Source organism: Pan troglodytes, chromosome 11 (assembly GCF_028858775.2).
Source record: "Pan troglodytes isolate AG18354 chromosome 11, NHGRI_mPanTro3-v2.0_pri, whole genome shotgun sequence".
Taxonomy (NCBI): domain Eukaryota; kingdom Metazoa; phylum Chordata; class Mammalia; order Primates; family Hominidae; genus Pan; species Pan troglodytes.
In genome coordinates, this window is record NC_072409.2 from 72,438,224 (window position 1) to 72,458,345 (window position 20,122).

Consider the following 20,122-nt stretch of genomic DNA (forward strand, 5'->3'; position numbering starts at 1 on the left):
TGACCCTGAAGACTTTCTCTTTTTTTTCCCCGAAAGTTTCATGGTTTAGTATTTACATCCAAGTCTGTGATTCATTTTGAATTAATTTTTGTTTAAGGTGTGAGACTTAGGCAGAGGATTTTTTTTGCCCCTATGGATATCCATATGCTCAACACTACTGAATTGAATTGAATATGTTTACTCCATTGAATTGTTTTTTGTACTTTGTCAAAAATTCATCGAGCATATTTGTGTGGGTCTATTTCTGGGTTTTCTGTTCTGTTTCACTGGTCTGTGTATCTCTCTGTTAACACTACAGAGTCTTGATTCCTGTAGTTACATAGCAAGTCTTAAAATTAGATAGACTGACTTTTTCTAATTTATTCTTCTTTTCCAAAATTGAGCTGTTCCTGTTCCTTGCCCTTTCTATATAATTTGTAGAATAATCTTGTGTATAAAAATATGCTGAGATTTTGATAGCAACTGTATTAAACATTTGTATAATTAGGGGAGAACTGACATCTTTATATATTAAATCTTCCAACCCATGAACATGCTATACTAAAGCTTTCCATTTATTTAGGTCTTCTGCATTTCATTCATTGGTACTGTGTAGTTTTTAGCATACAAGTCTTGTACATGTTTTATTAGATTTACACTTAAGTATTTTTTTTAGTTATTCCATATGATACTGCACTTTTAAATTTCTTGCCTATGTACTGATTGATAATATATAGAAACAATAGGATTTCGTCTTTATTTTGTATCCTTTGACTTTGCTGAACTAATGTATAACTTCTAGGAGTGTTTTTGCAGATCCCTTGATATGTAAAAGGGAGGTGATCCACCCACCCTGGCCTCCCAAAGTGCTGGGATAAAACTACTGTTTTAAAATACAATTATAAAGGATTTTGCCTCAGAACCTGTTCTGCTTCAGGCTTTTGGGGATCCTGAAAACAGCTGCCTCCAAGTGGCTTATCCCAAGGACAGTGGTCACGATATGAGGGCGAGAGCATTGAGGAGCCTTCCTAGGCAATTGGGAAGATACGAAAGTCCTAAACTAGTAGTTTATCTATACTGAGCATCCTCAAGTGGTAGCATATTACTCTAAGAGCTTTTGGAAAAGACTTCTCCTTGGAGATAATAAAACCAAGTGCAATGTGAAATCTAAGACCAGACTTCTGGGTGACGGTGTAGGTAAATTGGGAAGATGTCATGGGTCCAGGGGTGAGACAGTCTTATCCTACCAGAAGCCACCTCTGCCACCTCCCACAGGCTGCTTAAAATGCTTTGGTAAGAGCTTATTACAAGGCTTGGTGGTAGAATGTGTGAAATGTTTTCCTGGGAGGGATGACATTTTAAACTTTTATTTTATACGTTACTGGTAGTCATAAGTAATATAGTTCTTAAAAGCAGATTTTAAGAGGGGGATAGGGAAAAAAAAACCTATGAAGACGCTGATGCTACGAGTGGAAAGTAAAAGTTATCTAAGAGGTGATAGAGTACCAAAAATAGCTTTTCGTTACTTCCCAAATTTGCCAGCTTTTAATGGACAAAGTGAATATTCTTAAATGTATGACTACTTTAATTTGAATATTACAGCATACTTTTTACTTTAAGAAATTACATATTGCCGGGCATGGAGGCTCACGCCTGTAATCCCAGGACTTTGGAAGGCCAAGGCGGGCGGATCACGAGGTCAGGAGATTGAGACCATCCTGGCTAACACGGTGAAACCCCATCTGTACTAAAAATACAAAAAATTAGCCGGGCGTGGTGGCGGGCGCCTGTAGCCCCAGTGACTCAGGAAGCTGAGGCAGGAGAATGGTGTGAACTCGGGAGGCGGAGCTTGCAGTAAGCCGAGATCGTGCCACTGCACTCCAGCCTGGGCGACAGAACGAGACTCTGTCTCAAAAAAAAAAAAAAAGATAAAAAGAAAATAAATTACATATTAATATTGTGTAAAGTAGAAGCATTATGAATGTAGAGAATTTATTCATTAGGGCTCTAATATTTACTACTGTCTGATCTAGAGAAGTCACTTACCCTCTCTGGGCTTCGGTTTCATTCATTGATAAAATAGGCACAATATTCAGAGTAAGATCAAAGTGCCTGTTACAATAAAAACAAATATTAACAATAAAAAAATAGGTATAATACCTGACCTGCTGACCTCGTAAGTTGTGAAAATGCACTGAGATGGCTGGAAGTAGAATTCTTCATAAAGTAGACAAATTTATTATTTATAGTTGGTGCTAGTGCAGAAAGGATAAGTGGTGTGAAGCACTGTCACTCAATGTCAATGGAATTTACTGTTGGTGGTACAGAAAAAGAAAATAAATATATCTCTAGTCTCTTGTTCCTTTACATTTTGAAGGCGCTTCTACCAGGTTCAGAAAAGGAATCTTATTAGCATTTGGGGAAAAGCCTTTTTACTGAAACTTCTGGTAGGTTTCAACTGTAGGCATACATATGTTTGTAAAGATATCTAGCCAATGAATGACAGTTTAAAAGAGAGAAGCTGTTCTTTGACCATCTCCTCAAAGAATCATTAATCCATATTAGAAAATTGGAGAGAGTGCACATGCAGGGATTTTTTGCTAAAGAGCATGATGTGTCTGAGGAGTTATGACTCACAGTATCTCTGTTCCAGAGATCACTTGGCGATTGTAAATGCTGGAGGCGGGGGAACCTCTCCTCTGCATTTGTATACCTCTTGAGCTGTGTAGAATTAATCGCTCCAACTGCACCAGGAGGTAAATGGCAGAGCCCGTGGCTTACAGATGCTTGTGTCTCCTAGTTTCCAGCAGTAAGTATTTATTAGATGAAAACTTGGCTGAGACTGCATATTAAAGAGAAGAGGAAGGGGCATCTCTTGGCAGATTTTATCCTCAAGGCAGGTTACCTGCTCCTGCATAATTGAAAAGAGACCTGGCCTGGCTTGGAGGCTGTCTTAGCCCTTCAAAAGAGATCAACAAACAGTGGTGGCCAATGGGTGTCAAATAAAGAGCTTTATAGTGTTAAAAGAAACTTCAGACAAATTAAATTTAAAGGAGTTTGAGCAATGAATGATTTGTGAATTGGGCATCCCCCAGAATCAGAGCAGATTCACAGAGACTCCACGGGTGCCTCGTGGTTAGAACAAATTTATAGACAAAAAAGGTAAAGTGATGTATAGGAATTGGAAGTGAGGTACAGAAAGAGTGAGATTGGTTACAGCTTGGCGTTTGCCTTATTTGAACACAGTTTGAACATTCAGCAGTCTGTGAGTGGTTGAATTATGGCCGCTGGGATTGGCCAACACTCAGCTGTTGTTACAGGTGCATACTATTGAGTTAGGTTTTCAATTTGTCTGACTATTAAGCTAGGTTACAGTTCATCCCCAAGGACTCAAATATAGAAGTATGGAGTCCTTCTCAAGCCATACTTACTTTGCTTTAACAATAGTTTAAGAAAGACATAAGAAATTAAAAGACAGTTTAGAGGACAGCTGTCATGATAAAGAGTTTAGAAAAGAATGTGTAGGAAGATGCGTTAGGGGTGGGGGATATTGGAATTATTTAAACTGACAAGAGTCACCCGAATAAAGTATGACAGGCAGTTGGTATTTGGACATTTGCAGAAGTGATTATATAGAATATAGAGCAGATGTTCTCAAGTTTTTTTGGATGCCAAGGCACTCGGGAAAAGATCACATGTACATGACCCACAGTGTAGTCAGGTGAGGTTGCTTAAGACTACATTCTGCTCTAAGGCTTTGACACACCTAAGTCTCACTCTGCTACCAAACACTGATGGGATCAGTAGTATCATCCAAAATACCAGCAGGATGACTTAATAGTAGAAAGGAGAGCCTCATTGCTCTTATCAGTTTGCAAGCCAGGAGGGTGCTCTCTGTTGGAATAGGGGAAGGACAGGTTGTGTTTTACATTCATATTCATACACACTCAACAAGTTTTGGGGGAGAAGCTATACATACTTCTGTGGGAGCTGAGCACACCACAATGAGTAAATATATGTATCATACATCCCATGTTCACTTTGGAATGGGGTTTTAGCACTAAAATGAGGTAGAATTTGGTCCTTTACATCATAAGGTAAACTATGGGACACAAAGGTGGTTTGTATGCAGCCTCTATAAGCTGGCAGATACTGGCAATCTGTAATATTAGTAGCTTATCAGAAAAGAATGTTTGTAAGGCCGGTCCTCTGTCCGATCAGAGCTGATAGCTCGTTTGGTTAGAGGCAGTCTATTTATAGAAAGTTAGAAATTTGCCATGCCATCCAGGCCCTGAACCCTTGACCCATAGGTAACTTGGTTTCCTTACCCTTAGGGCCTGTCTTAGTTGATAAAGGGGCATCTATTTTGGTCTTTTAGGTCATAATAGCTTAGCGCACTGTAACGTATCCCTGCTTTAAGGGAGTTGCATACTTGTTACCAAATTGATGTGGGGGGCTGGGACTGTCTGTATTTGAGGGAGAGTTAGAAATGTGGGGTCAAAATGACAAATAAGATTGAAATAAAAGGAGGAACTAATGGATTCTGGATTTGAAAATACTGATTGATTTGTCACAGGATGGGTGTGTGGGTGTGTTTGTAAAGAAAAGAACTTTTATCTGAGGCATGTGAGTCCTCTTAAGTTATCAGGCCTAGAGAGACGTTAAAATGAGACAGAAATCACAGCCCTATTTCCTCCTTGAGCTATGTATTCATCTCTTGAAACTGCTTGCTATTGCCACATGGAGCTATATAGTAACCCAATGATGCCACACCTGACAGTATAACCCACCCCATACAGCTTAACAATGTATAGCCAATCACTAATCAATGTCGCTTCTGTAAACCAATGAGAATTCCTGATTACAACTTTGTATCAGCCCACTCCTTGACCTCTTTTTTTGACTTTGAAAACCCACTCATAACTGCTGCTAATTGGAGTGTATATTCAGGGGGACTTGCATCTGTGTTCCCAGGTCGCAATCCTCAAGCTTGACCCAAATGAACTCTGTGTTTATAATAATTTGCCTCAACTTCTTCCTTTTAGGTCGATGTGTATGTGTGTTTGTGTAGAGAGTATGTTCCAAAAGTGCTTGAACAGTTTAAACCTCACTAACTTCAGAAAAGTAAGTTCTATAAATTAACCCCCAAGATCCCTTGAAGTTTTAATTATATATATTTATTGTACACTTATTTTTGTTTTATAGATGTTAAATAATGCATTATTAGTGAAACCATGCCCCAGAGAGTTGAAGAAAACAGTGACTAATGAAATGAATCAGTTTACAGGATAGGCGATTAAAAAACAACAACAACAATAACTTACTAAAATGCCAAAACTCTCCCTGCTTCTGAGATTAATAAACTGGCTAAAATGACTTAAAACTATTAAGGCCAACTGGAGTTGGCACAGAACAAGCTGGCTGATGTCACAGCCCAAATTTCTGCCACGTTTCAACCAACTCCCCACAAATGTGCACATGGAATACATGAGGCAGCGTTAAACAGAACTGTGCATGCGGAGGACTTACAGACCTCCGCTTTCCTTCCACCAATCAACTATTAATTCCAGAGGCCACTCCCTAAACTTTTTCTAATAAAATGACCCCATGAAAGCCAGCACAGGGGACAGGTTTGATCTGGACTCCTGTCTTATTGTTCGTTAATTTACAATAAAAACCTTCTTTTCTCAAAAACCCAAATTGGGCAGTGAGCTTCTTTTCCTTGATAACATTAGTTTTAATCATTTGAGACAGTCACTCTGATTGGAAATAGTCAAAACTGACTTCAAAACAAAAAATGTAATGTTCAACATTCACAAAACGAAGCAAGTATAAAGGAAATTTAAGTTTTATATCTGCATTTATGTAAGGCAGAAACATTCTGTAGGTAAGATGGATTTGAGGACATATGTGATCCTGAGAGTGGCAATGCCTGGGTACAACAAATATTCCAGGCAGTATTTCAGGCTTTCAAGGCAGTGTGGTTGGTGGGGTCCAAGTTAAGGGCTCCAAACAGTAAAGCGGGACTTGGGTAATGCCTGGTTTACTGTTGGAACAAACCAAAAATTCCACTAAGATAAATATATGACATGAAAAGGGATGGAGTTGGGAAATGGAGTGGCAAGGTAGGGCAGAGGGACCTAGAGGGCCCAGGAGAGTCAGCTGGGCTGGTGGGGTTGGGGCTGTGGACACATCCTCCTCTTGTTGCTCCCTCCACCCTCAGAAACCCTCTGTGACTCTTCCATGCTCTGTGATGCAGGCCTGTGCTTATAGTTAAGCCTGGGCACCCTCAGTGCTCAGTTGCTTCAGGCAGCTCAGCTATTCAGACCATGGAGAATATCCTCTGTTTTCTGAACAGCTATACTGAGACAGGGCTGAGCCCTAACTCACATTGCTTGGATATCGACCCCAACTTCATCTGCTTGAGTGGGTTGGGGTTGTTTATACTGTACTTGTTCTACGTCGTATTGACCCTGTATTCGTCACCCACCGAAAAAAATAATGACATCCAAAAGGTAAGGAACTGTGGGTGAACACCCAAGAGAGATGCCCTATTGTTGTTTCCCAATCCTATTCCAACATTTCTAAATAAGTTTGGTTGGTACAGAGACATGTTTTAGATGGGAAGTCTGAAGAGAGGATAGAACTTCACTCTTCTATGGAAGAGGTTGGGCAGACATAGGGGTTCAGGAGGACTAAGGTTTCCATCTGAAGCTCATAGTTTTCCATGTGAAGCTACCTATCTGGCTGTGGTGGAGAGTTCCAGGATAAAATCCCAAACACAGTAATTCTGTGGTCCCAGATGGGATTATTTAGAGATTGTGGGCTCTCTGAAGGAGAACGGTCTCTGCTGAAATTTGATCATGAGTCAGATTCCCATGTCACCTGTCACTTGACCAAGTCTTCCTTCATGTTGGGCTGACCCGAGGAGTAATGCTGAGAGTCTCTGAGCAGAGGCTGGAGCTATAGGCCTGTCTCCGTGACACTTGTCCCATGAGGGAGCACAGATGTGACTGTTGACCTCTGAGTCTTTGCCCTCCTTCAGAATTGCTAACTGAGTACATCAAGTGTGGCTCTGACAGCAAAATCTTCTTTGAGGATTTTTCAGAGAAGGAAAAATGGGAACTATTTTATCACCATTAAAAATTGATAACAGGAACATATTTCTATTAATTAAAGAGTAATATTCTTGTATAATGAATGAATGAATGAATGAATGAGCTTCATAGAGAGTGAGAGAAGTGAGTCCCAGCCTGTCATTATCTGTCTTTTGTTCTCAGCATCAGGGCAGAGCCAGGAGGAGAAGGAAAGTTGGGACATTCAAAGGTAATGTCAGCCTGCTCTATCTGAGCTTCAGGGGTGACCCTTTCTGTCTCTTTCATGATGACTCAGTCCCATGATTTCTTAGAATGTCAGTTACTAGATGCAGTCTTAGAAAACAGAGCCCTCAGAAGACAGGCTCCTGGGAAAGCAATCAGACCTGAGACACTGCTCAGAGGCCCTGCTCTGCCCATTTATGGGCAAGACAAAGTGATGGACCTGAGCAATGGGTGTTGCCCAATTGGTGGCCAACTGAGATATCGAGGAAGGACTACTGGTGGGCTTGGAGTCAGAGCTTCTGTCTCACAACTTTGCATACGTACTTTGACTTCCTCAATGCTCGGATTCCTCCTGGAGGTAACCACTGATGTCTGTGTTTCAAGCGGTGGTTTTGAGCATCACATGGGGTAATGTATGTGAAAGGACTTTACTAATGATGCCACATACACATGTGAACTTGTGAATATTATCAATGACTATTTGCCCTTTTCTACTGATTCTTGGGGCTCTCAGAGTTTAATATCCCAAGGGTCTTCCACAGATTGACTTCTGTATGAGGCGTGTGCCTCTATCTTCATTGCATATAACATACTATTCTGGTCTCCCAGACTGGAAAAGTTTCCAGAGAGAAGAGGAAGAGGAAAGGAAGCTGCTTTCTCTTCTGAAAAGGTGATTAATCTTTCCCTTTGTGTCCTGTTCCCACCCCACTCCCTCTTCTTTAGTACGTTCTATTCATTTCAGGGATTCCTTGTAGCCTGCTGTAGTTGTGGGAGTGGGTAGCCATAGGAATGGGTATGTGAATGAATGTGTTGGGGAGAGGCTATAGTGAGGTCATAGGACCTCATATATGGTGAGGTCATGGGTTGGGGGCAATGTGATGTGGGCAGCAGGCTTTAGGGAGCCCACCCCTGCCAGGCTAACAAATCTCCTTTCCTTGTTCTGGTCCTGACTGCAGCTTTGGACCTCCTGTTTCCTGCAGTCCTCTGGGCCAGCATCATGATACCAACCACTTTCGTCGACTGTTATGCCCAGACCCCGTCTGTCGGGTGTGTAACAGAGCAACTGCTGATATCCAGCAACTGCTGTCTTGGGAGTCCCTGAAAGATGCTGCTCCCTCTGTGTCTCCTTTGGCTTCTTCAGCTTCTGCGACTGAGTCATCATTCGCTCTGGCTTCCACCCCCTCAGCAGCCCCTCCAGAAGACCTAATACTGTCCCCTCGGCCTAAGCCCTCTCCACCGCCCCCCTTAATTCTCTCACCTGACCTGATCACCACCGTAGCTGACTTATTTTCACCCTCACCACTGAGGGACCCTCTGCCACCACAGCCTGTTTCTCCCTTGGATTCCAAGTTTGCCATAGACCATTCCCCACCCCAACAGCTTCCCTTTCCCCTTCTCCCACCACATCACATTGAGAGAGTGGAGCCCAGCCTCCAGCCTGAGGCCAGTTTGTCTCTGAACACCATCTTTTCATTTGGCTCCACCCTATGCCAAGATATTTCGCGGGCCATGAATCCCATTGGTTCTTGTGCTCGTCATCACGGACCACCAATCCCATCTGCTTTACCACTGGAAGATTGCACTGTGACTCAGTCTAAATCAAGTCTCACCATCTTGAAGACTTTTCCGGAAATGTTATCTCTAGGTGGCTCTGGTGGGTCATCCACCTCTGCCCCAACAATCAAAGGCATTGACCATTCACACCCTGCATCTTCAGAATTCTCCTGGTGGCAGCCTCATGCCAAGGACTCTTTTTCCTCCAATTTTGTGCCATCTGATTTCATGGAGGAGCTTCTTACCCTTCATTCTTCTGAGGCCTTTTTAGGGGGGCACTCTGTGGCCAACCTCATAGAGCCTGTTAACATCTCATTTCTCAGCCATGACATTCTGGCACTCCTGGAGAGACAAGTCAAAAGAAGGGGTGATTTCCTGATGTGGAAAGAAAATGGAAAGAAAGCAGGATCATTCCCAAAACAACTTAGGCCAAACTACCAACTAAATTCCTCACGGAATATGTTAACCTCAATTGCTGTTAAGCATGACTTGGCAGAATCCTTTCCTTTTTGGGCCAGTAAAGGCAAACTAGAATGGCAGCACATCCATCAGCAGCCTCCATACTCTAAGTGCTTTGAAGACCATTTAGAGCAAAAATATGTCCAGCTCTTCTGGGGTCTCCCATCTTTGCACAGCGAGTCTCTGCATCCTACTGTTCTTGTCCAACGTGGCCATTCCTCCATGTTTGTATTCTTCAATGGCATTACAAATACATCTATATCCCGTGAATCCCCAGTGCTTCCCCCTCCCCAACCTCTGTCCTTGCCTAGTACCCAACCACTACCCTTGCCTCAAACCCTGCCCCGAGGTCAGTCCCCACATCTCACTCAGGTGAAGTCCCAGGCTCAACATCAATCCCCATTCCCAGCCCGACTACCTAGTCCTCTATTCCTGATTAGGATCTGTGGAGTGTGTTTTCATAGACCCCAGAACGAGGCACGGTCTCTTTTGCCATCTGAAATTAACCATCTGGAGTGGAATGTGTTGCAGAAAGTGCAGGAAAGTGTGTGGGGTTTACCCTCTGTGGTTCAAAAATCCCAGGAAGACTTTTGTCCTCCAGCTCCCAATCCTGAATTGGTCAGAAAGTCCTTCAAGGTCCATGTTCCGATCTCCATCATTCCTGGAGATTTTCCACTCAGCTCTGAGGTAAGGAAGAAACTAGAGCAACACATTCGAAAGAGGCTCATCCAGTGCAGATGGGGCCTGCTCCGCAGAATCCATGAGTCTCTGTCACTGCTACGTCCTCAGAACAAAATTTCAGAGCTATCTGTGTCAGAGAGCATTCATGGACCGTTAAATATCTCTTTGGTTGAGGGTCAGAGGTGCAATGTTCTAAAGAAGTCCGCATCAAGCTTCCCTAGAAGCTTCCACGAGAGGAGCTCAAATATGCTTTCCATGGAGAATGTGGGGAATTATCAGGGATACAGCCAGGAGACTGCCCCAAAAGATCACCTGTTGCATGATCCGGAGACATCTTCAGACAAGGATCTGAGGTCTAACTCTGAGAGAGACCTAGAAACTCATATGATGCATCTGTCAGGGAATGACTCAGGGGTGAGACTAGGTCAGAAACAACTTGAAAATGCCCTGACAGTACATTTGAGCAAGAAATTTGAGGAAATCAATGAGGGTCGAATGCCTGGGACTGTGCATAGTTCATGGCACTCAGTCAAGCAGACAATGTCTCTTCCTGAGAAATCCCAAAGCCAAATTAAACATCGAAATCTGGTAACATTGGTGAGTGAGGACCACTGCGTTGATACTTCCCAGGAGATTTCCTTCCTTAGTTCCAAGAAACAAAAGATGTTGGAAGCCCATATTAAAACTTTCCGTATGAGGATGCTGTGGGGCCTTCCCCTCAAGGTCCTTGAATCCATAGAAATCTTCAAATCGAAAGCGGACCTTTCCACTTCCTTTTCCCATTTCGACCTTCCCTCCTCAGCCACCTTCATCTCTCGGGGAGATTCCAAAGATGGGGTCTCTAAGTCCCGTAGACGAAGCACTTTTCAAGGAGAAAAGTTGGGAACAACAAGCTCAGTCCCCATCCTTGATCGTCCTCACCCTGTCTCCTCACCTGTCGGCCAAGAAGGGCAGGGGACCCTGAGAAGACAATTTTCTGATACGGACCATGACCTTATAGAGACAGATTCCAAAGATGGGGCCTCCACATCCCTTAGAAGAGGTACTACAGATTTTCAAAGCGAAAAATTAGAATCAACAAGCTCATTCCCCATCCTCGGTCATTCTTACCTTGTCACTTCACCTGTCAACCAAGAAAAGCAGGGGACCCTGAGAAGAGAATTCTCTGATACTGACAATGATCTTACAGAAAGTGTCCGGACAACGGAGGATGGCAGACAGACTTTTCTGCCCCCGCCACACAGCATCGTAGACGAAGTCAGTCAGAAACAGACTGTACTGGCCAGTAGATGCAGTGCAGAGCTGCCCATAATGCAAGCTGGAGCTGGCTGTGAGTCATGGGATAAGAGAAAGAGTTCCTTTCATAATGTAGACAGGCTTCAGGGCAGTAGAAAGACCTTTCCTGTCACCAATGCTCTTCAATCACAAACTAGGAACAACTTGACAACCAGCAAGTCGGGAAGCTGCTCACTGACAAATGTGAAAGCAAGCACTTCCAATGAAACTGAAATTTTCCCACCAAGAATATCAGTTCCTCAAGATCCTAAATCATCATACCTTAAAAATCAGATGTTGAGCCAGTTAAAGTTGGTCCAGAGGAAGCATAGCCAACCTCAGAGCCATTTCACTGACATGTCTTTTGCCTTAGATAACTTGAGTTCCAAGGACTTACTGACTAATTCCCAGGGCATCTCGAGTGGGGACATGGGAACTTCCCAGGTGGTGCATGTCCACTTGGAGGACAGAGGAATCCGTGTGGCACAGAAGCAGGAGCCCAGGGTCCCTACCTGTGTCTTACAGAAGTGTCAAGTTAAGAATTTCCCACCAGCTGTAAACAGAGTGAGTCCTGTGAGACCCAAAGGAGGAGAGCTTGATGGAGGGGATGCAGGGCTGGGGACATCCCAACGCAGGAGAAAGAGCCTCCCTGTTCATAACAAGACATCAGGGGAGGTGCTTGGGAGCAAATCTTCCCCAACCTTGAAAACACAGCCTCCTCCTGAAAACCTTTCCAGAAAATGGATGAAGACCTTTTTGCAGTGGTTTAATAAACCCAGCATATCATATGAAGAACAAGAAAGTTCCTGGGAAAAGGGTAGCTCCCTGTTATCATGTGTGCAGAATATTGGTCGAGTTACAAGAGCTGCCTTTACTGGGACTACTGAAGCTCAGAAAATTAGGAAAGACACTAGGGAGTTCCTAGAAGAGAAGCTGGGGCATAGGCATGGGATAGATATCACCTGTCCCCGAGAGCCCCTTTCCTTCCCAGTGGGGCTTGGGAAAGCTCAGCACAACCCAGAAGTGCATGTCAGAGCAGAGTCTGTCCAGGGCTATGCCTGCAACTACAGGGCTCCCTCCTGCAAAGTGACACGTACCAAATCTTGCAGCCAACAAGCTATCTTTGTTGGCCAGAATTATCCTACAAGGATTAGACAGATCATAGACAAGGACAGACAGCCCCAGAAAGTTGAGGCATTTAAGGGGAAGATATTGTGTCAAAGCCATCCCCAATCCATGCCCCACAGGAAGCCCGTGCCACATCCAAACCCCACTTGCCGGCGTCAGGTCAGCCTGGTGTGTCCAGCCGTCCCAACCAGTGCTAAAAGCCCTGTGTTTAGTGATGTGCCTTTCCTAACTGGGCAGAAAATGCTTCCAAAGCATTTCCAGGGAGGAAAATTTCCCCCCACAAAATAATTCAATCCTTGTTGAGAATCTTGATTCTCCCCAATAAATGTTCTAATAAGAAGGATGTCTTTTCTGTGTATTGTGTTGTGGGGTATGGGTTTTGGGTAACCGAAGCTAGTGGTTAGGGAAAGGCGGGGTTAGCGCAGCTCTTACTGACTCCCTTCTTTGACTTTTAAAATGTGCCGAACCCCCTGGAGCTGTTGTGGCGGAATGAGTATCATGTGCCTCCAAAAGCCCCTTCTCTCCCTGATGAAGTCCAAGGAGATGAGGTCTTTCCTACCTCTTTGCTTGAGACTTACTGCTATTGTATGGCGGCCTTCACCTTCCTCCCCATTCACTGCTTCATATCCTTTAGAGCAGTGAGGAAGGCAGCCCTTCCATATCTGAAGACAGGGTGAAGGACAGGTATATTTTTCAGAAATAGTGGTTTAAGCACTGTTTAAAAAAAGTTGTCACAGACCACAGTATCTTATAGGTTGGTGGGAGTGTTTGGGATATTGCTGGTTGGGGTAGAGTGTCAGGAACACTGTGGATGCTGCTTAAGAATTTGACAAGCAGGGCATGCTCATGATTTAGGGAGGCATATTTTGACCTCAACGTTGAGGTCTTTCTACTAATAAGTCACTTTGGAGATGTAGTTCCCCTCCCTGTGTATTTCTCCATGCTGCCTGGATTGATGACATTTTTACAGAGCAAAAATTCACCTAGCTGTCTGTGGCAGGACTGTTGACCAGGCAACCACCTACCTCCTAGGGTAAAATATAGCTTAGAGTAAGGAAAAGATGCCTTAGAATGATGAGAAAGTAAGAAAAAAGTGAAGCTAGGAAAGGATGACCATGCTGGTGGAAAAAGGTTTATGCCCCATCATGCCCATTTCATGACCCTTTCTTAATCTAGATCTAGGCACCAACCCCTTGAGGCTTACCAGGATGCTGCAGAGGTTACAGATGCCATTTTGGCAGAAGTGTACCTTGGGCTGTTCTTTAAGGACTTAAACAGTATCTGCAGGGCTGTTGTCAGCATGGCATCCCTCTCTTTAGGGAAGGTGATCTTTGTGCCTTCTTTCTAGCCATGTTGATGGCAATATGCAAGATCTTCCCTTAGTGTATACAGCACACCTATCAGGATGGAGGTGTCACCCATGATGTTCATGGGCTTAGTGGAATATAATAGATATTGTCTAGAATACCTGCAGCTCATGGTCCAGAGGTTAGTCCTGGACTACGCATGAGGGTTACAGATATTTGGGGGCTTACTATGAATCTTTACAGAATGCTCCTTATTTCTAAGAGTGTGCACATATGCACCCTTAAAATATTAGCGGCCTAAAGAGAAGGCAATTCCACTTATACAGACTGGGACTAATAAATGAAGTGAGTTTTCTAGAGGGCACTTGAGGTAAGTTCTCCAGAAAAATTTGTGAATGCTTGGTGTCAAAACAAAAACAAAACACAACGAAGCATAACAAAACAAAACAAAACAAAACAGATGTCCACTACAGCTTCTTCACTATCCTTCTCTTTTCCTGTCCATGCTTATGCCATGGACCCTGCAGTGCCTGAATCTTAGGATTGCAGAAATAATTCAGATTCTATGAAGGCCTTAAGAAGCACAAAATTGGGATGAAACCCAGGGCAAAGAACTTGTGGATGTGGAGAATCCATGGAGGACCCAAACATCCATGTGGATAGACTTGCCAATTACCTGGCCTCCTAATTCCTCTGTCATTCCATCTTAGGGTCTTTTACCTCCATTCCATTTCAGTTACTACCACACCCAGAAGCTGTCATCAGAAACATCTAAAAGTAATCATCAGAAACACCTCTTTTTTTGGAGGCAGAGTCTTGCTCAGTTGCCTGGCCTGGTGTGCAGTGGCACGTTCTTGGCTCACTGCAACCTCTGCCTACCAGGTTCAAGTGATTCTCCTGCCTCAGCCTCCTGCATAGCTGGGATTAAAGGCACATGCCATGATGCCCAGCTGTTTTTTTTTTTTTTTTGTAGAGATAAGCTTTCACCATGTTGGCCAGGCTGGTCTTGAACTCCTGACCTCAAGTGATCCGCCTGCCATGCCTCTCAAAGTGCTGGGATTATAGGCATGAGCCACCATGCCTGGCCTCATCAAAACCACCTCTACATCTGTAATAATACAGTCTAACATTCCACCCTTTGACCTCATCCTACTATCCTTCCAGCCTAGCCCCTCAATTTGTCAAATTTTCACACTGGGTTATTATTTTTCTACTTATCTGTCTACCAAGTTTTTGGCTTAATTTCCTCCTTCTTCAATGCAGGTTTTATGGTCTATCCTATAACCAATGTTTAACAAGCCCTACTTGAAATATGCCATATGCAATTCCCTTTAATCCTTCCTGTCTGACAAAATCCCATCTCTCTGCCTTTTCCATAAATGTCTTCCCTTAAATGACCTATCACTGTTGGATTAAATCTCACAATCAAGTCTACTGACACCATGATAAATGCATGGTCAGTCTTAGCACTACCTGGAAATAATTCACTCATTCATCCAAAAAATACTTATCCTGTGCTTACTAACAGAGAACAATACTAATGAAGCTTTGGTCATTTTTCCTTAGTCCACTTTTTCACCCATGTATTTCAAACCTTCTGCACTTTTCTCAAGTTTAGGCCATCTCCACTTGCTCAGCAGATGTGCTGGCCTCACCATTCGGGAAACTAGAATCCATTGGATAGAAACGTTTCATAAAAAATTCTTCAAAAAACTATATCCATCCCTCCTTTGTTTCCTTCCAAGGTTTCTTCATTTTTTTTGAGACAGAGTCTCGCTCTGTTGCCCAGGCTGGAGTGCAGTGGCGCGTTCCCGGCTCACTGCAACCTCTGCCTCCTGGGTTCAAGTGATTTTTCCCAACTCAGGCTCCTGAGTAGCTGGGATTACAGGTGTGCACCACCACACCTGGCTAAGTTTTGTATTTTTAGTATAGATGAGGTTTCTCCTTGTTGGCCAGGCTGCTTTTGAACTCCTAACCTCAGGTGATACGCCTGCCTCGACCTCTCAAAGTGCCGGGATTACAGGTGTGAACCATCATGTTTGACCACCTTGCAAGGTTTCTATCTTCAGAGGAATTATACTTCCTGAAATGTCTCTATTGAGTGGTAGCTAAACTCTAGTCTTGATGGACTGATCCATTCTTGCCTTGTAATAGGTACACAGTATATGCTTTAAATGGGTGAATTTTGTGGCATGTGTACTAGATTGCAATAAAACTGAAAGGATTTAAAGAGAAGAAGTGCTTGAGGATAAGAAGAATGCAAGAGGGTACACCAAAAGGAGTTAACACATTTTTGGAAGATGAAAACCTGGTGGAGGAGAGATAACTTACTTAGCAAAGTAGACAAAGCACCAGCTATCCTTATTGCTGCTTCCTTCTCTTCATGAGGCACTGAACATGTTTTATTTCTTAAATCCTTTCATTGAAGCGATGGTTAAACATGCGCAAGAGCAGGTAGAACAATATAACTCCCCATGTACCCACCACTTAACTTTCACAATTATCATTTGGTATGGGTGATACCTCCCATCTTTTATACTACGATTAAAGTGCAAAAGTCCATTTAAACATCTTGCCATCCATCTCTTAGAAGATGTGCCACGTGCCATATGTCAATGCTGTCACATTCCTTTGATACTTATCACACGAGGAACACACTTATGTACAACAGATGTACACAGCATTGGTGACAAACACATTGAGCTTTAGTGGCTTTAGCAATCAGTTCTCCTTTGACTTTAAGTCAACCGCAAGGAGTCATTTGAATTCCTACCCACAGTCCACACAAGAAGCAATCTTACAGAGCAAATTCAGTGCACAATATTGCAGTCCCTTAATCACATAGTAACTATAAGTTGAAAAAAATATGAGTAGAAACTGTACATGTTGCTGAAACCTTGAGATTGTCATATAAATGTTTTCAAATATTTAAAAGAAATGTTTTCTATCACACATTTAAAAGGAGTTTTCGTGTTTCCACTTAAATAAAGTAGATCAAATATACTTGTTTATCTACCCTCCTTCCCAAAATGCCATTAAGAGTAAAAGATTATATGAAAAGATGCTCAACATCATTAGTCTGATCACAGAAATACAAATAAAAATCACTATGAGATAACCACTTCACACCTACTAGGACGGCTGGAATAAAAAAGATAAGTGTTTGAGATAATTTGGAGAAATTGGAAGCCTCATACACTGAGAGTGGGAATGTAAAATGGTGCAGCTGCTTTGGAAAACAGGCAGTTCCTCAAAATGTTGGCATATAACACAGCAAATCCACTCCTAGGTATATACCAAGAGAAATGAAAACGTGTGCATGCAAAGAAACTTGTACGCAAAGTGTTTGGTGTGTCTATTCTTTTCCCCAGTGGTTAATCTTTGGCCCTTTGACAGTGGCTTGTTCATTTGCTCTTTTGTGCTTTTGAGGAAAGTCCTTTGTGTAGCTACTTCTCTGCCCTGAGAAAGTTCTGAGTTAGGTGAAACAAAGGCAAGCCCCTTGGATCAGTTCTTCAGGGACTTCCCAGACAGATCAAAACAGACAAACTGAACTACTTAGAACAAGGTTTGCTCTGCTTTTTCCTCTGGAACCAGGTACCCACACTCTGTACGGGGTCTGATATCTTCAAGGCTGCCACTGGGCTGGGAGTGAGGTGGAGCAATGGTAAATTAAAATGCTACAATGCTTTGTACAGTGTTTTAGTGGTTTTTCTCCTTGTTAGCCTTTGTTTGGCTGCAGTAAACCTTTGGCCAACTTCCAGAGTTTTGACAAGGTTGACTCTGACTGTGTTTGCCAGGTTTCTTTGTGTATCTGAGGAAGGTCACCTTCTCAGAATTCTCTAGTCTGATGATTTCCAATTTCATCCATGTCCCTACAAAGGACATGAACTCATCAGTTTTTATGGCTGCATAGTATTCCATGGTGTATATGTGCCACATTTTCTTAATCCAGTCTATCATTGTTGGACATTTGGGTTGGTTCCAAGTCTTTGCTATTGTGAATAATGCCGCAATAAACATACGTGTGCATGTGTCTTTATAGCAGCATGATTTATAGTCATTTGGGTATATACCCAGTAATGGGATGGCTGGGTCAAATGGTATTTCTAGTTCTAGATCCCTGAGGAATCGCCACACTGACTTCCACAATGGTTGAACTAGTTTACAGTCCCACCAACAGTGTAAAAGTGTTCCTATTTCTCCACATCCTCTCCAGCACCTGTTGTTTCCTGACTTTTTAATGATTGCCATTCTAACTGGTGTGAGATGGTATCTCATAGTGGTTTTGATTTGCATTTCTCTGATGGCCAGTGATGATCGCAAGAACAAAAAACCAAACACCGCATATTCTCACTCATAGGTGGGAATTGAACAATGAGATCCCATGGACACAGGAAGGGAAATATCACACTCTGGGGACTGTGGTGGGGTGGGGGGAGGGGGGAGGGATAGCATTGGGAGATATACCTAATGCTAGATGACGAGTTAGTGGGTGCAGTGCACCAGCATGGCACATGTATACGTATGTAACTAACCTGCACAATGTGCACATGTGCCCTAAAACTTAAAGTATAATAAAAAAAAACAAAAACAACAACAACAACAACAAAAGAGTTTAGAAATAAAAAAAAAAAAAGAATTCTCTAGTCTGCCATTTTGCTGACATCACTCCCCTATGTCCAGCTTTCTTTTGATCAAGATAGTTTATCTTTTCCTATTATTTTATTGCATAGAATTCATTTCTTTATATTTAAAGTGGTTTTCTTTTAGGCATCATATAGTTAGGTCTTACTTTTTAATCCAGCTGACAATTTCTGACTTTTAATGAGTGATTAGATCATGATAGGCACATTGCTAGCCCCCTAAAGATGTCCATGTCCCAATTTCTGGAACTTAAGAATATGTTACTTTACATGGCATAAGGGAATTAAGTTTTCAGATGGAATTAAGGTTGCTTATCAGTAGATCTTAAAATAGAGAAGATTCTGAATTATCCATATAGGCCCTATCTAATGATATGAGCCCTAAAATCCAAAACTTTAGAGAGATTTGAAGACAGAAGAGGCAGGAGCAGTTTAAACTGTGAGAGAGTCTCTGAATTTCTCTTGCTCGTCTTGAAGATGGAGGTAGGGGACCATGACCTAAGGCAGGAAGCAGTCTCTAGAAGCTCAAACAGCCTGACAGATAGCAGGTAAATGAAAACATCAGACAATGAATTCTACTAACAACCTGAATGAGCAAGGAAACAGATTCTCTTACAGAGTCTCCAAAAAAGAATTGTGTTCTCACCTTGCTTTTAGCCTAGTAAGACCAGTACCAGACTTCTGACATACAGACTGTAATATAATAAATTTGTGTTGCTTTCAGCCACTAAGTTTATGGTAATTTATTATGGCAGCAGTAGAAAACTAATGCAGACCATTTATATATAGTGTGATTATTGATATAGCTGGGTTTCAATCTACTTTATAGGTTCACAGCAAAATTGTATGGAAGGTACAGAGATTTTCCATACATCCTCTGCCCTCACACATGCACAGCCTCTCCTGTTATCAACATCCTCCACCAGAATGGTACATTTGATGGAACTACATTGACACATTATTATCATCCAGAGTGTGTAGTCTACATTAGGGTTCATTCTTGGTGTTGTGCATTCTGAATCTTCTATGATATCATTTTTCTCCTTTTGGGAGGCTTATTAGCAATAACTTTCTTCAGTGGTTGTAGTGGTTGTTTTAGACTTTACAGTATGCATCTTTAATTTATAACAGTTTTAGTTGTTGTTGCTGTTGTTTGTTGTTGTTGTTTTTTTGAGACAGAGTCTAGCTCCGTCGCTAGGCTGGAGTGCAGTGACACTATCTTGGCTCACTGCAACCTGTGCCTTCTGGGTTCAAGCAATTCTCCGGCCTCAGCCTTCCAAGTAGCTGGGATTACAGGCATACTCCGCCACACCCAGCTAATGTTTGTATTTTTAGTAGAGATGGGGTTTCACCATGTTGGCCAGGATGGTTTTGATCTCCTGACCTCGTGATCCACCCACTTCAGCCTCCCAAAGTGCTGGGATTATAGGCGTGAGCCACCTCGCCTGGCCAACAGTCTAATATATCACTTCCCATAGTGTTTCTCTTACATTCACTTGACTTGTTCTCTTGAAAATACCTGTTTAAGTGTTATGTCTCCCTGGATTTGTTAGAACTTTTTTTGGATGCAAGTTGATAGAATTCCAACCCAGTGTAGCTTAAATGGAAAACAATGATGTGATGGCCTTGTATTGAGTATTTGCTAATCCCTGAAACAAAAAATGTAGCCATATGGCTAGAAATGTTGATGGGCCAGATTGGGTTGTGGACTTATCTCTAGGAAAAGAAGGGCACTGGGTTGAATGTCCCCAAAACAACATGAAGTAGGGGTATAACT

The 20,122-nt window shown here is 42.6% G+C and overlaps 1 protein-coding gene across 2 annotated transcripts; it reads left to right on the forward strand.

The window, feature by feature from the left end:
• Window positions 1-269: 269 nt before the first annotated feature.
• LOC112204382 (spermatogenesis-associated protein 31D1-like) lies at window positions 270-12,735 on the forward strand. 2 transcript variants are annotated; one of them, XM_054658118.1, is made up of 4 exons: window positions 270-5,103; window positions 7,260-7,305; window positions 7,908-7,968; window positions 8,255-12,735. In XM_054658118.1, exons 1-4 carry the CDS (start codon window positions 5,029-5,031, stop codon window positions 12,681-12,683), a joined length of 4,611 nt encoding a protein of 1,536 aa, XP_054514093.1. In that variant the 5' UTR covers window positions 270-5,028; the 3' UTR covers window positions 12,684-12,735. The 2 variants fall into 2 exon arrangements, with proteins under 2 accessions (XP_054514093.1, XP_054514092.1); XM_054658117.2 differs by lacking the exon at window positions 270-5,103 and adding an exon at window positions 6,247-6,494.
• Window positions 12,736-20,122: the final 7,387 nt, after the last annotated feature.

Coding starts and splice junctions, on each gene's coding strand:
- LOC112204382 (XM_054658117.2), top strand. CDS start 6,309: ATGGAGAATATCCTCTGTTTTCTGAACAGCTATACTGAGACAGGGCTG. Junction 6,495..7,259: donor AAAATAATGACATCCAAAAG/GTAAGGAACTGT, acceptor TTTTGTTCTCAG/CATCAGGGCAGAGCCAGGAG. Junction 7,969..8,254: donor CTGCTTTCTCTTCTGAAAAG/GTGATTAATCTT, acceptor TCCTGACTGCAG/CTTTGGACCTCCTGTTTCCT.